General features: G+C 43.3%; 1 protein-coding gene across 2 annotated transcripts in view; it reads left to right on the plus strand.

Moving 5' to 3' along the window:
- The first annotated feature begins 11699 nt into the window (after positions 1–11699).
- The window catches only part of CLMP (CXADR like cell adhesion molecule), a 230017-nt gene continuing 225842 nt past the window's right edge, over positions 11700–15874 (plus strand). The window contains exon 1 of one of the 2 annotated variants that reach the window (XM_073584987.1): positions 11700–12079. In XM_073584987.1, the coding sequence (XP_073441088.1) occupies positions 12052–12079 (28 nt within the window). In that variant the 5' untranslated portion in view covers positions 11700–12051. The remainder of the gene's footprint in view (positions 12080–15874) is intronic. The other variant, XM_073584989.1, reaches the window with a different exon arrangement.

Raw genomic sequence — 15874 nt, forward strand, 5'->3', positions numbered from 1 at the left:
GGTATTGGCACACTCAGGAGAAATTGCACAACAAATTCTGGGGTCATTCTCTCCTGTTACCCTTGAGAAAATGAAAAAATTTGGGGCTAAAAGAAATTTTGCAGGAAAATTTTATTTTATTTTATTTTCTTAGCTCTGTTATAAAATTCTGTAAAGCACCTGGCGGTTCAAGATGCTCAACACACATCTAGATAAGTTCCTTGATGGGTCTAGTTTCCAAAATGGTATCACTTGTGTAGGGTTTCCACTGTTTAGGCACATGAGGGGCCCTCCAAATGCGGTATGGCATTCGCTCTCGATTCCAGCCAATTTTGTGTTCAAAAAGTCAAACCTTTCTCCTTCCCTTCCAGAGTCTGCCGTGCGCCCAAACAGTGGTCTTCCTCCACACATGGGGTATCAGCAAACTCAGGAGAAATTGAACAACAATTTTTGGGGTCCAATTTCTCCTGCTACCTTTGTTAAAATAAAAAAATTGGTGCTAAAAGATGATTTTTGAGGAAAAAATTTGATTTTTAATTTTCACAGTTATAAACTTCTGTGAAGCACCTGGGGGGTTCGAGGTGCTCAACATGCATCTAAAATACATTCCTTGAGGGGTCTAGTTTCCAAAATGGGGTCACGTATGGGGGGTTTCCACTGTTTAGGTACATCAGGGACTCTCCAAATGCAACATGGCATCCAATCTCAATTCCAGCTAATTTTGCGTTGAAAAAGTCAAACGGCGCTCCTTCTCTTCCGAGCTCTGCCATGCACCCAAACAGTGGTTTACCCCCATATATAGGGTATCAGTGTACTCAGGACAAATTGCAGTAACCACTGATCGACCAAACCACTGCACAACCAGCTCTACCCTTGCCTACTGTATCCATTCCTCACCCATCCCTTGTAGATTGTGAGCCCTCGCGGGCAGGGTTCGCTCTCCTCCTGTACCAGTTGTGACTTGTACTGTTTAAGATTACTGCACTTGTTTTTATTATGTATAACCCTCCTCACATGTAAAGTGCCATGGAATAAATGGCGCTATAATAATAAATATTATTAATAATAATAACAACTTTTGAGGTCCAATTTCTCCTGTCACCATTTGGAAAATAAAAAATTGGGGGCGAAAAGATCATTTTTGGGGAAACAATATGATTTTTTATTTTCACGGCTCTACATTATTAACTTCTGTGAAGCACTTGGGGGTTCAAAGTGCTCACCACACATCTAGATAAGTTCCTTGGGGGTCTAGTATCCAAAATGTGGTCACTTGTGGGAGGTTTCCACTGTTTCGGTACATCAGGGGCTCTTCAAATGCAACATGGCGTCCGTTCTCGATTCCAGACAATTTTACGTTCAAAACCTCAAATAGTGCTCCTTCCCTTCCGAGCCCTGCCGTGCACCTAAAGAGTGGTCTTCCTCCACACATGGAGTATCGGTGTATTCAGGAGAAATTGCACAACAAATTTTGTGGTTCATTTTCTCCTGATACCCTTGACAAAATAAAAAAAATTGTGTCGGAATTAAAATTTTGGTGAAAAAAAGTTAAATGTTCATTTTTTTCCTTCCACATTTCTTTACAAAAAATTCACAATTTTTTCACAAATAAACACAAGAAATTTTGAAGGAATTTTACAACTATCATAAAGTACAATATGTCACGAAAAAACAATCTATTGAAGCGTTCTGGAGTTATAACCACAAAAAAGTGACAGTGGTCAAATTTCAAAATTAAGGCCTGGTCGTTAACCTACAAAAGTGGCTTGGTCCTTAAGGGGTTAAGACTGGTGTACAGTCTAAGGGCTCAAACTCACTTGCGAGAGACTCGCACGATTCTTGTGAGTCTCTCACATTAAAACCTGGCACTGCTGCCGGCACTCGGACTGGAGCGTGCGGCTACATGTATTTCTATGCCGCCGCACGCTCCAGTCCGAGTGCCGGCGGCAGTGCCAGGTTTTCATGAGAGAGATTCGCACAAGAATCATGCGAGTCTCTCGCAAGTGAGTATGAGCCCTACGGCCTAAGTCTGAGGGGCTCCTGTCCTTAAAGCTTTCTTGCCCCTCTACTCTGGATCTTATACCTCTGGTTTTGTCTAATCTACAGGTCGTTGCCTACTCAATCTCCTTTTCCTGTCCACCAGTAACCCTTCACAGAACTTGGCTACAATCTCCGCAGTTATGTAGATGATAGTGCCTGGCAACCATCCCAATATTCAGGATACTGTATCCACAAGGACGCAGTAGAGACACAATCCTCTACTCTCTTTGACCGAAGGCCCCTATAGCTTAACTCAAGTGTCTCTTCATAGCTCACAAGATGATATAACAAGTGAATTCATCCCTGGCAACATGCCCATATCTCTATCATGCCATTTCTTAATAAAAAAAATAAATGACCCCCCCATTTTGCAGACACAGCTCTTTTGTATATTTCACAATGGACCAGTTATTTGAAGGGCAGATGTGATACTGCATAAATGTATGAAACTTGCAATGGCGATAACGGTCTTCATAGAAGGAGTGATCTTAGTGAAACAACTCATTTATGTATCACATTTTCATTACAGTGTAATTTCTAAATATAAAAATAAATTAAACAAGATGGACTTATACTCGTATGTTTGATTATTTATTTTCATTGTGAATTATCTTTGAGACAATCTTCCAAAAATTGGACGTTTGTAAGAGACTGGTCCTTTCAAAAAAGATGGCCAATATATACAATATATGGTAGAACTTAAAATCTGTCTGAGTACATCTGGTCTCATTGAAGAAAGTGGTCACATTGTTGTGATGGTCCAACAAGTTAAAGAAGGGTCTGGATGCCTTTCTTGAAAACCATATTACAAATCATAGATACTATATTTATGGAGAAGGAAAATTGAACTAGGGGTTTATTGGAAAGGAATTTGAACCTTAATTTGAGTCAGTTGGCATCCACGATCACCTATGGTCCTTGGGAGAAGTTTCACCATAGACACTTATGAAATGAGCAGCGCGCATCTCCTGTAGTCTGTGCTGCATGCTGTGCTTCAACTGAAAAGAAACCTGGAAAGTAAGAAAGCTCAGTTTCCATGGCTCCTGTGTTTAGTACAGAATCCTTTTCATGCAGTGCTCATTAAAATCAATAAGTGCATTATGGTAAGGATTGTGTACTGAATATGCAGCCTTGGACACAACAAGCTTTCTGGATAAACAGCTGCAATTTAGGCACAGTATACAACAAAGATCTGAAATGCAATATCTTTAATATAGACAGTACCAGAAAACAACTGGGATAGTCTATAATGTAGCTCACAGTTTTCTTTCATGACTTTGCCATGTACACAAACGCTCTACCGATATGTTTTTCAATGTGGATAGCAGCGCTGAGCCTATAAAAAAACAAATAGTGAAACTCCTGTAAAGGAACATTTATATGGAAGACAAAAGGATAGAGAATTTGGGTTCAGAGTTGAATATTTCTGTTCCAATACATCATCCATTGGTGCAGAGTTGTTAGGACCCCCATAAACATTTGATTGTCAGCCCATTTTACTAAAATTAGCCTATTGTGGTCAAGATTGTAATAATTTCTATAGCTGTTAGAAGCTGAGCGATACAACTTTATGTTGTAGGAATACTCATGTAACAAATGTGTAATATCACATTTCTTAGGGAACCTGCTTGGACTATTTTAGTACCGAAAGAAGTGGTAATGCTGTATAGGTCCTAGTAAAACCCACAGTAAAAAAAAAACAATACTTGTTTTGTAGTATTCTGATGTTCCACCGCTGAGAAATTGTGACACCAGTCACTTCTCACGGCCAAGCCGTGAGTCAGAATTGTCAAGGAGTCCAAGGTTAGAAGCCAGGAGGGTATGTCATAAATAGAAGGAAGAGACAAAAGTGTGGTCAGGTAATGTTCCGAGATCAGAATACCAGGAGTATGACGGATCCGAGCAGAAGGGGTTTAACAGTCGGATGGTCAGAACGAATGTCCTGCCGCTCTCACCCGGGGCCGGGACTCAGCGCCTGACGTCACCACTTCCGGAGCCGCGGCCGCTCCGGGGGTCCCGTCGGGTGCGTACGCGCACCTCTCGCACTTGATCCTATGGCTGCACGGCTTTGTCAAGTGCGCATGTGCTCACCTCTCTGCCCTGACTGAAGCCGTGCCATCTCCAACATCTCTATGGTCCTGGAGGTCCAGACCTGGAAGTTCCAGCGCTCATGCCCTATATCAGGCTGCCTCTTCCTTTGGGAGGTACCTGATTATTGTTGTGCTTCCTTGCTAGGCCTGCTAGATCCCTGCTTTGCCGCCCTCCGCACTGAGGTCCCCTGCCTTGTGCTCTGCCGTGCTTCTTATGACACGCTCTGCTTCTGCCCTGTGCTCTGTTGTGCTTCTTAGCACACGCTCTGCTTCTGCCTTGTGCTCTGCCGTGTTTCTTAGCACACCCTCTGCTTCTGCCCTGTGCTCTGTCATGCTTCTTAGCACATGCTCTAATTATATCCTGTGCTCTGCCGTGTTGCCTAGCACATGCTCAGCTTTAACTTGTACTCAGGCGTGCTTCCCAGCACGTGCTCTGCTTTGCCTCATACCCGGCAGTGCTTCTCAGTGCATGCTATACGCACTCCAGTACCCAGCGTGCCCCCATGTACTCGCCATGTACTGTCCTGAACCCTGCGTACCTCCGTGTACTCGCCCTGCACTATCCTATACCCAGCGTGCCCCTGTGTCCACACTTTGCACACTCCCGTGTCCTGCATGTTCCCTCCTGCACCTTGCTAGACACACTCTCTCACGTCTCCTGTGAGCCGGCCACCTAGTTCCATCAGTCATGGTGCTTTACCCCTGGGTCTGCCCCTGACACTCCCTGTATGTGTGGTCCTCACTAGGTCAGCTCGCCCTGGGTGGGTTGGTATCACGACCCAGTGGGTCCACTCCAGGAGTCGTCACAACGAAGTCCAAGGTAAGACAACAAAAGATGAAGCATACAAAACTCAAGGCACAGGAAGCCCAAACCTCACTTGCTGAATTTACGTCTGGCAGAGGACCTGCAATAATCAACACTTGGTGATAGCTGATGCCTCCCAGTCTCAGATTGGATAGTCGAGCTGTCAATCAACACAGTGACCGCTCAGCACACCCCTGTGCCAGATTGGTTGGCCAAGCTGTCAATCAAAATTCTGACAGCTTCAGCACACCCCTGTACCGGATTGGACAGCCGAGTGTTAGTAACTGCATCCCAGACACAGGGGTGGAACCATGATAGAAATCAAGTTTTTAAGGATTATGTGAAACAGCCTACAAGTGCGTTGTGGTGTGTCCAAATCCTTTTGAGTTCATTAACACACCCTCAGTGCACTTTGCATGTAATGTGCAGGTATGTGACTTCAAAGATTGATTTCTCAGCTCTTTAACATCAGTGTGGCAATAAAACGGATACCAGTTTTGTAGTAATGTAGGATGCACACGACCATAACGTTAGTTTTAGTAGTAAAATAATATGAACAGGTTCCCTTTAATTCAAGCAGAATTGGCCAGGTAAAACTATATTCCAATATACAATCAGTTTACAATCTAAGCTGCATTAAGTATTTGAATCTAAGTTATTTTTATATCCACCACTGGACAAATGTTGGGTTGGCAGCAAACAATCTTTAAATATGTTACCTGTTTTACAATTTATTAGCAAGTACTATTAAATAGTGAAAAAATTAAACATCTGTCTTCACAGTGTTACTGAGGGCATTGTGAAAGTAGGGTATATACACTTACTTGAGAGTTTTTTGTAAATTGTACCTCTTCCGACAAGCCTACAACCTGCAGTAACCACCGATCCACCAAACCGCTGCACGACCAGCTCTACCCTCGCCTACTGTATCCTCACCCATCCCTTGTAAATTGTGAGCCCTCGCGGGCAGGGTCCTCTCTCCTCCTGTACCAGTCGTGACTTGTATTGTTTAAGATTACTGTACTTGCATGTATTATCTATACCCCTCCTCACATGGAATAAATGGCGCTATAATAATAAATAATAATAATAATAATTTTCCAGGATTTCTTTTCCATGACTTTTATATCCTAGAAATGTTATTTAAAAACAAACCCATAAGATTACACATTAATTTTCCAGCAATTACTGTTGCTCCGTTCAACCTTTGAGTTTCTTATTCAGAAAACACTTCCCCACTTAACATGTAACTAAGTTTTCTGTGCTTTTAGATGCTTCAGCTAATGCTGCTAATCATTCTGAGAAACAATTTAGGTTCCCCTGTATAATTTATTTTCACTTTATAATCTTATATGTGATGCTGGTGTTTTCAGTTTTTCAGCTTTATTCATCAGTACATAATTTAGCTGCAGATGGTAAAAGTTCATTCAAATTTAAAGCTACAGTGCTTCGAGTCACAATGACCTCAGATACCATATTTGCATATACAGGAACCTATAGTAAATTGGGGAATGGGAGTGGATACTACACAGGGACTTATATATGAATTAGGTCACAGGAAAGGATGTTATACAGGAATTTATGATAAATTAGGGGATTGGAGAAGGTGCTACACATGGACTTATAATGAATTGAGGAGGGGGAGAGAGGAAACAGGACAGAGACTTATAATGTATTGGGGAGGGGAAAGAGCGGACACAATACAAGAGCTTATAATAAATTATAATAAATTAGGGGGTGGGAGAGTATGCTAAACAGGGACTTAAAATTAATGAAAGGGAGACTATACAGGACAGGGATGGTAATGAATTGAGGGGAAGGACACAGGATAGAGTTTGGTAATGGATTGGGTGGGGGAGAGAGGACACAGGACAGGCACTTGTAATGAATTGAGGGTGATAGAAAGGACACAGGACAGGGATTTGTAATGATTGGGGGGTAAGAGGACAGGGACATATACTGGATAGGAGGAGAGGAAAAGGGATAGGGACTGCTAACGAATCGACTGTGTGGAGATGAAACAGGACAGAGATGAATAATTAATTCAGGGGTGAAGACACAGGACAGGGATGGATAATGAATTTGGGGAGACACAAAGCAGAGACTGGTCATGAATTGAGTGGGGGAAGGGAACACAATACATGGACCTGTAATTAGTTGGGGATGGGAGAAAAGACAAAAGACAGGGATGAATTTTTAGGGAGAACACAACACAGGGACTCGTAATGAATTTGGGGAAGAGAGGGCACATCACAGGAACTTATAATGAATTGGTGGGAGAGAGGACAAAGATTTGTAATTAATTTGGGAGAAGAGTCACAGTTACTAATTTAAATTTATCGGGCAGCCGAAAAGTGGTTAATTATAGTTATATCAGACCACAGTCCTGGCTTATCAATTTACATCTTAAATCGTGCGTGGCTACTTATATTTAATGGTGTGGTTCATGTTTGTTTGGAGGGGCAGTGTGGTAGATTTTTTTTTATTCAGGAGGTAAATGTATATATACAATATACGTGGCTATTATTTGCAGAGCTGTAATGATCAGTATAGTAAGGTGAGTTGACAAGGACACAGGGTTGGGCTCCATTCAGAATACAAGGTTCAGGATCCATGGGTAGAACGGTTATTGACACAGAGACTGTTAGGACAGTCCGGATACATGGAATACTCGGATAGGCACACGTTCAGAAATAGGAGTCTCGGAAACAGATTCAGGGACTGGCTGCACACGGACTGGGGGACGAGATTCAGGCACTGGACGCACTAAGACCAGGTGTCATGGTTTGGACAGGGTTCGTGCCCTGCCCTCTCGGGGTTAATTGTATGTGTCCTCTTTTTGGATCTGGGAGGGATATTTATACCCGCTTTGAAAAAGGATTTGCTGTCAGTTATACTTTCGTTCTGTCTGTCTGACCCCCTGGTGTGTCTGTGCATACTGCGGTTGTTTGACTGCTTTCCGTGTATGACCTGGATTGTTTACTATCTCAGCTTGTCTGCTTGGTGTTTCTCGTTGTTTGATTCCCTCGGTTCTGACCTTCTGGCCTGTCTGTTCTGACTTTTCTACCTCATGTCTCTTTCGGTACTTCATTGCTTGGTTTGGCTCACTGACCTCCGGCTTTCACCTGACTATCCTTCCGTCTCACCCCCGGTACCTCATTGACCTCCCACGTTTGACTTCTCTCCGGTGCCGTCCAGCTTCCCTGTGCTCCGGCGCCTGTCTCCGCCCTCGGCCTCTCCCCCTTAGTCACGTGGTTCAGGGCCGGCTCGCTTCCCGGTGAGTTCTCCGCCACTCAGCCCGTGTCTCCCTTACTGCGGCGAGACGCCTGCCTTGCAGCAGATACACCCAGGGTTCATGACACCAGGAACTACGTGTTCAGGACTAGCCACACAAGTTTCATGGACTTCGAGTTCAGGACTGGCAGCACATGGACAAGGGAATACCTCACTAATACACTTCCACACTACATAATGATTTAATGTTTCTTTGGCTCCTTCCTTATGGGGAAGGTACCTGTTATACTAAATGCCTTCCAGCCATTGGCTGGGGGCATTTTACTATGTGCATATTCTGCCAGGAAATGCGGCACGCACCATATCAGGAGACAAGGAGCATGCTCAGTGCCACACTGCTTGGCAGTGGAGGTGAGTGTGCCGGCATCACTGCATGGAGAGGGAAGGGGAACCATGTAGGGGCGCCAGCAACAGCATTACAGTACCCACCTTTACACCCCCTATTCTTCAAGCCTGCGAGGACTCTCTGCAGAGAAGTTGGAAAAAGACACCTCTTCACAGACTCCCATAACTTCTCTCCAGAATTAAGACTTCTCTTGTCCACCAGAAGAAAAGTGACATCTCTCTCCATCTTCACGAATAGGATGCTTCTCTCCATCAAGCCATCCTCAGCATAGGATGAAGCGGACGTGGCACCATGACCTTGGCATTGGGAAGTCTCTCTCTGTTCATTGAGATCACCTAAGCTCCCAGAGGAATCAAAAAACAACTGGAGCTTCTCCGCCTGGTTAATGAACTGCAGAGACTTAAAGATGCCACCGCCTTGAAGTTCTCTTCAACCAGCCACCTAAAAACTGAAGATACCTTCTGCAGATCCATCTCCAGTATGGTCTCCAAGATGACATGTCCACAAGGCAGGGAGGTTCTTGGTGGCAGATAATTGGAACAATCATTTGGACTGTGTGGGGATATTGCCTCCAGATTCCTTCCTTCAGCAGACCTGTGGACAAGATGGCGACACTGATGACTGACCTGGATGTATGGGGACTAGACACCTCTTGTGACTTGACTGTCCCCAATGAAGCATCACATGGGGTCTCCTCACTAGAACGGGCATTTGAGTTCTCAGCTCTAGATGACCTGTGGGAAAACCAGACTGCACATGGAAGTTGATCCTCTCCGTATACAAAGCTCCAATATGGTACTCTAGTTGTTTTAAAATCACTTGACTATTTTTTAGTATGGCTCATCCTTTACCTGACAACACACTTATCGAATTCTGTAACTGTCGGACAGTAATCTGACACCAACTCTTCACGGCTTGCAGCGTGAACTTTTGCACCGAACCGAAGCCTACACTTGCCACAGATACAGTCACAGTCATTGGTAGAGAAAGAATACTACAGCCAACTACAGCCTGTCTTACTGGCCCAAGGCTTTGGGTACCGTTACACTTAGCGATGCACCAGCGATCCCGAGAACGATATGGATCGCTGGTGCATCGCTAAGTGGTCGCTAGTGAACTGCCACACAGGCAGATCTCACCAGCGACATCGCTGGGGTTGGGGGTCACTACTTACCTGTCAGACGCGGCGATCCTGACGTCCTCCCGCCCGCATCCACGCGTCGCTCGTCGGCGCCACAGGAAGCCCAGCAGGAAGCGCCCGACGAGAAATGGTCCAGGACCTTCTCGCGCGACCAGCGATAATCAGCGGGGAAGCCGGTCGGAGGTAAGTATCACATGTAGCGATATCGCTAGCAATATCGCTGCTACGTCACAAAATCGGTGGCTGGGTCTTTCAACATGACAATGATCCAAAGCACACCGCCAGGGCAACGAAGGAGTGGCTTCGTAAGAAGCATTTCAAGGTCCTGGAGTGGCCTAGCCAGTCTCCAGATCTCAACCCTATAGAAAACCTTTGGAGGGAGTTGAAAGTCCGTGTTGCCAAGCGAAAAGCCAAAAACATCACTGCTCTAGAGGAGATCTGCATGGAGGAATGGGCCAACATACCAACAACAGTGTGTGGCAACCTTGTGAAGACTTACAGAAAACGTTTGACCTCTGTCATTGCCAACAAAGGATATATCACAAAGTATTGAGATGAAATTTTGTTTCTGACCAAATACTTATTTTCCACCATAATATGCAAATAAAATGAAAAAAAAAACAGACAATGTGATTTTCTGGATTTTTTTTTCTCAGTTTGTCTCCCATAGTTGAGGTCTACCTATGATGTAAATTACAGACGCCTCTCATCTTTTTAAGTGGTGGAACTTGCACTATTGCTGACTGACTAAATACTTTTTTGCCCCACTGTATATCTGAATCCTATTATTTAATCCATAAATGGTGTAATATAAAAGGAATGTCTCAAAAATGGTAAAGGGAGCCAATAATAAAAAGCTTCCAATATAAATGTCTCCTTAGATTAATCCAAGTTCCAAATAAACAATGAGGATCCTAGATAAATAACCCCATAGAATAACAAGCCAGCTGAATTCCTATCTATAATTGCTGCTGCAAGACAAATACCATACCTAGGCAGCCTGGGCATCCCTGACGCACGTTTCGAGGCTAGGCTTCTTCTAAAGAGAGTGTACATGCAGCTATTTTTCCTCCTTTAGCCTGGCTAATTATATGCGCCACCCATTGTGGTATACTTGCTTGCACTGCACTATTGCACATATATAGCTGGTTTGCATTATAGCCATTATAGATAGGAAAGGCTCAGCGGGTGCCCGATGAAGTAGCGTCATTGCGCACCCACAGTGTTAGGCACCCCTGACCCACGGGCCCCATAGCGGCTGTGTGATGTGCCGCTATTAGCGGCACGCCACTGGCTGGGGACCCTGGCAGGTGCCTGGTCTGGTGGCCGCTAACGCCGGCCATACATGGGACAGGGACTTTGTGTTCAGGACTGGCTGCACAAGAACAAGGGAATACGGCTTTAGGACACTAACCACACCAGGATGAGGGGGTTGGGTTCAGGACACTGGACACACCAGGACCATTATTTTGATACATCCATATTATTTCCTATTTGGAAACCCAATGTTCGATGACTGTGATCTACATATAAAACAATATTTGTTGGGAAGTCATACCCTCACCAGGTGTGCTACAATGCCCTGATCAGAAGAACATCCAACTACAGCAGAAAATATTGTATATCTTTGTGTCTATGGCAACCATTACAAGACTATCACCTCCAAGATTATGATAATAACAGTCTGTATTTATATGGCTCCCATTTATTCCACGGTGCTTTATGATTGTGTAAAGGTGAATAAGGTGCAAATATAAGATGGCTATGTGCTTGCCACACTACAGAGTTATTATTTGATACATATTTTGATTTTTCATTAAAAAAGGAGTTGAATGAGCCCGAGTATAAGATGTGGACATACTGTACACCTCCATCCCTCCTACTCTGCTGGAGTTCAGGCTAGCCAGTAATTGCTCTCCTTGGCTAAACCCAGCAGATAGCTGGGAGGAGCAGGTCTGGGATGCTGCCATGTGGTGAATGTTCTGCACAGTGTATTTTCTTGCTCTCCTTTCCTTCTGCACACGGATAAGTGGCTGCTATTACATTCATGCTCATTTTTTCCGAATCGAGACTTTCTTTTCTTATAAAAAAAAAAAAGGCACTAAAGCAGGACCCCAGTCTGCCATTATCTCTAGACAAGGACCAGTAAGTGACAAGTAGTGACACAAAAGGCAGAGGAAACTTGGTTCTTGAGCTGACACATGGAGGTAATTATGTTGCTTGCATTCCACTGGCTGTGATGCTTCCCCCATGCAGGGCTGTCTGCCATTCCTGTAAAGCGCCAATGCACTGCACTGTGCCTCCAACTCTGCCCCAACTCAGCAGCCCACAAATTCCTCTGGACTTATGAACAAAGATGCAAACACTGCTTTGCTCCTTCCTGGGTGAGTTATTTTTTCTTCTTCATTTTTTACCAGGCTGTCAATATTGTATTAAAGGTGTGCCTAATAGTGAATGATTTTATTCTGCAGAGTGGGGAGGGGGGAAAATTACCTGTTGGATATAAATGGAACACCTTACCATGTGTAATGTAACAAGTGCTGGAATTCAATGCTGTCTTTGTCATTTTACATATTTCTTAGCAGAATCTGAGTGATTGTTTTGTAAAGGGCAATGATTGTAAATGGAATAATATGTTGGAAAAAAAAATACTGTGTTGAATGGGATTGGAGAAAAATGGCTTTTTTTGTGCGAGGTTCTCGGAGTATTCCTTGAGATTGCAGCGGTTCTGCAGGAGGTGCCTCAGCAGAAGTATTCTTCAGGTTACTAGAAAAGGCTATTGTTTGCAGGGAACAGGCGCCTGCAAGGGCACATATTGGAAACAGATGTGCTGGAGAAGGAAGGAGGGAGGGATGGAGAGAAGAAGTGTACACAAGGAAGGACAATGAAAGTGAGCTCACCAAGGAATCTGCAGGCAACAATGGACACTGAGGACAGGGGTTTCTTGCTCCTTTATATTTAGATATCACATACAAATCACTGGGCTTGTTGCATGGCTTGTTACATTATGAGGGAGAATTTTAATTTTATTACACCCGTGGGGGTCACCGGTTGGCCATTACCCCCTTACATGGCGTTCTCCAAAACGAGACATGGCTCACGCTACACGATCAGACAGCAGCCCTGGGATATAGTCACTGTGGGGTTTAGACCTTTGCTGGAACAAAGCCTCTTAATTCAAGATGTGTTATAATACAGGGCTTAGGAGACTGTCGCTTTCATTCACAAATAACTTTGTCACAAATGATGTCATTCTTGCCATGCATGGCAATTTATGGAATTAATCTGGATATACACGACCCTATTGTCCACAGCGTTTCTTAATAACATGGCAACGCATATGTCACATTGTCTGTCACCGTCGAGTCCGTCTCTACGTCTTGAAGGAATTCTTTGTGTACCCACATCTTTATATATGTGCCAGCCAGCCGGTGTGTTCAGACATCAGTCACAATATTTATGAGATGGGCTCGAGAAAAATCTAAGCTTGGTTAAATGGATGGGGTCCTAATAAAAATTTAAAGTCAACTGTGTGTTTTTAGAGAACGGTAATGAAGTTTGAGGTCAGAAAAGGATGAAGCAGTGGAAAGTCTTGTGGCCCACAGAGAAATCTAACAATTAGCTTTCTGGGCAGAGGGAATAATCCTAGGCGCACATGGAAACTGTTTTCATTGCTTATCGAACATGTCAAAGCAATAGCTCAGTGTGGCTGTCGCTCCACATTACTTATTATAACAGTGCCAATTACTTGTAATCACTGTTATAGGAAGTGAATGCATCTCAGGGCGCTCCGCCGTAACCCTTGGGACTTGCATTTCCTATCATTTTGCACTAATTTCTATAGCAGTACATATGACCCCCCCCCATAGTTGCCGGTCCATGATTATACAATGTTACTATATGTGGGCAGGACCGGTTTATTTACTACTAACAATGCACCCTGTGATAAACACTGGCTTACATTTACTAAATAGCGCCAATGAGCATTATCGCCTTCTACAGCCTGTATTTTAACTGCCTAATAATATGTTTGTATAAGAACAAGTTTCGGTAGCAATAGAGGATCCTCAATGTTATAAGTTTCACAGATTCATTATGAAACCATTCTTCCCTACTATGAGTGTGGTCAGGTTAACAGGGTGGGATTGCGCTGGTATTTTTTGTTGCTGTTTGGCATATGCTGGACATATTACTGTATTCATTGTATAGGAAGTAGTCTATTGTGATATTATACTTTTAAATGTGAATTATGCATATTGTAATAATTCTAAAGTGCATGATTGATTACAGCAAAAAATTAGATGTGCACCTGCTATCAAACTTGTATTGGTCTGATTATTCAACCAATAAGTCCTAGGAAATAGTGATACCAAGTAGTTATCATTGGCCTCCAAAGACATCTTATGTAACCCTACCAATGTAATTTCATCACAGTCTGCAAAACTTTGGCTTTATGTCATTCAAATGGTCTATCCCAAACTATCAGGCTGTGTGCACATGTCACGTTTTTTGTCACAAAACCTGAAGGGAAGCCTGATGTCAACAAAGTAAATGAGAATCATAAAGTCTCATGCACATGTTGCTATTTTGTGACTTGCAGATTTGGTGCAAAGTCAAATCTGCAGCATATCAATTCTTTCATCCTTCTTGAGTTTTTTCACCAATTGACGTCAATGAAGTCAGTCAAAAACACTACAAAAACATAGGTCTAAACATGATTGTGGATTTGCTTCGCTTTTTTACATGTGCTTTCAGACAGCAGTGAATGTTTTAGAGATAGATATTAAAGATCGATAATAGATATACATAGGTACAGATAGATAGACATAGAGACAAACATTGCTCTGTACAGGCAGCTAAACTGCTATATCGGAGGTCAGATAAGGAGACTGTAGGTTGAATCTGTATTTTATGGAACGTGGTGGTATATTGGCGCGGTGAAACTACAACATAAACATATATATACACTGAGTCAATATAGACATACAGTCATATGTTAAAGTTTGGGCACCCCTATTAATGTTAACCTTTTTTCTTTATAACAATTTTGGTTTTTGCAACAGCTATTTCAGTTTCATATATCTAATAACTGAAGGACTCAGTTATATTTCTGGATTCAAATGAGGTTTATTGTACTAACAGAAAATGTGCAATCTGCATTTAAGCAAAATTTGACCGGTGCAAAAGTATGGGCACCTCAACATAAAAGTGACATTAATATTTCGTAGATCCTCCTTTTGCAAAAATAACATCCTCTAGTCGCTTCCTGTAGCTATTAATGAGTTCCTGGATCCTGGATGAAGGTATTTCTGACCATTCCTGTTTACAAAACAATTCCAATTCAGTTAAGTTTGATGGTCGCCAAGCATGGACAGCCCGCTTCAAATCATCCCACAGTTGTTCAATGATATTCAGGTCTGGGGACTGGGATGGCCATTCCAGAACCTTGTAATTGTTCCTCTGCATGAATGCCTGAGTAGATTTGGAGCGGTGTTTTGGATCATTGTCTTGCTGAAATATCCATCCCCTTCGTAACTTCAACTTCGCCACTGATTCTTGCACATTATTGTCAAGAATCTGCTGATACTGAGTTGAATCCATGCGACCCTCAACTTTAACAAGATTCCCGGTGCTGGCATTGGCCACACAGCCCCAAAGCATGATGGAACCTCCACCAAATTTTACTGTGGGTAGCAAGTGTTTTTCTTGGAATGCTGTGTTTTTTAGCCTCCATGCATAACGCCTTTTTGTATGACCAAACAACTCAATCTCTGTTTCATCAGTCCACAGGACCTTCTTCCAAAATGTAACTGGCTTGTCCAAATGTGCTTTTGCATACCTCAGGCGACTCTGTTTATGGCGTGCTTGCAGAAACGGCTTCTTTCGCATCACTCTCCCATACAGCTTCTCCTTGTGCAAAGTGCGCTGTATTGTTGACCGATGCACAGTGACACCATCTGCAGCAAGATGATGCTGCAGGTCTTTGGAGGTGGTCTGTGGATTGTCCTTGACTGTTCTCACCATTCTTCTTCTCTGCCTTTCTGATATTTTTCTTGGCCTGCCACTTCTGGGCTTAACAAGGGACTGTACCTGTGTTCTTCCATTTCCTTACTATGTTCCTCACAGTGGAAACTGACAGGGTAAATCTCTGAGACAACTTTTTGTATCCTTCCCCTGAA

The sequence above is a fragment of the Dendrobates tinctorius genome, unplaced genomic scaffold, assembly GCF_039654945.1.
Source record: "Dendrobates tinctorius isolate UK_male_01 unplaced genomic scaffold, ASM3965494v1 ptg000086l, whole genome shotgun sequence".
Classification (NCBI taxonomy): Eukaryota; Metazoa; Chordata; class Amphibia; order Anura; family Dendrobatidae; genus Dendrobates; species Dendrobates tinctorius.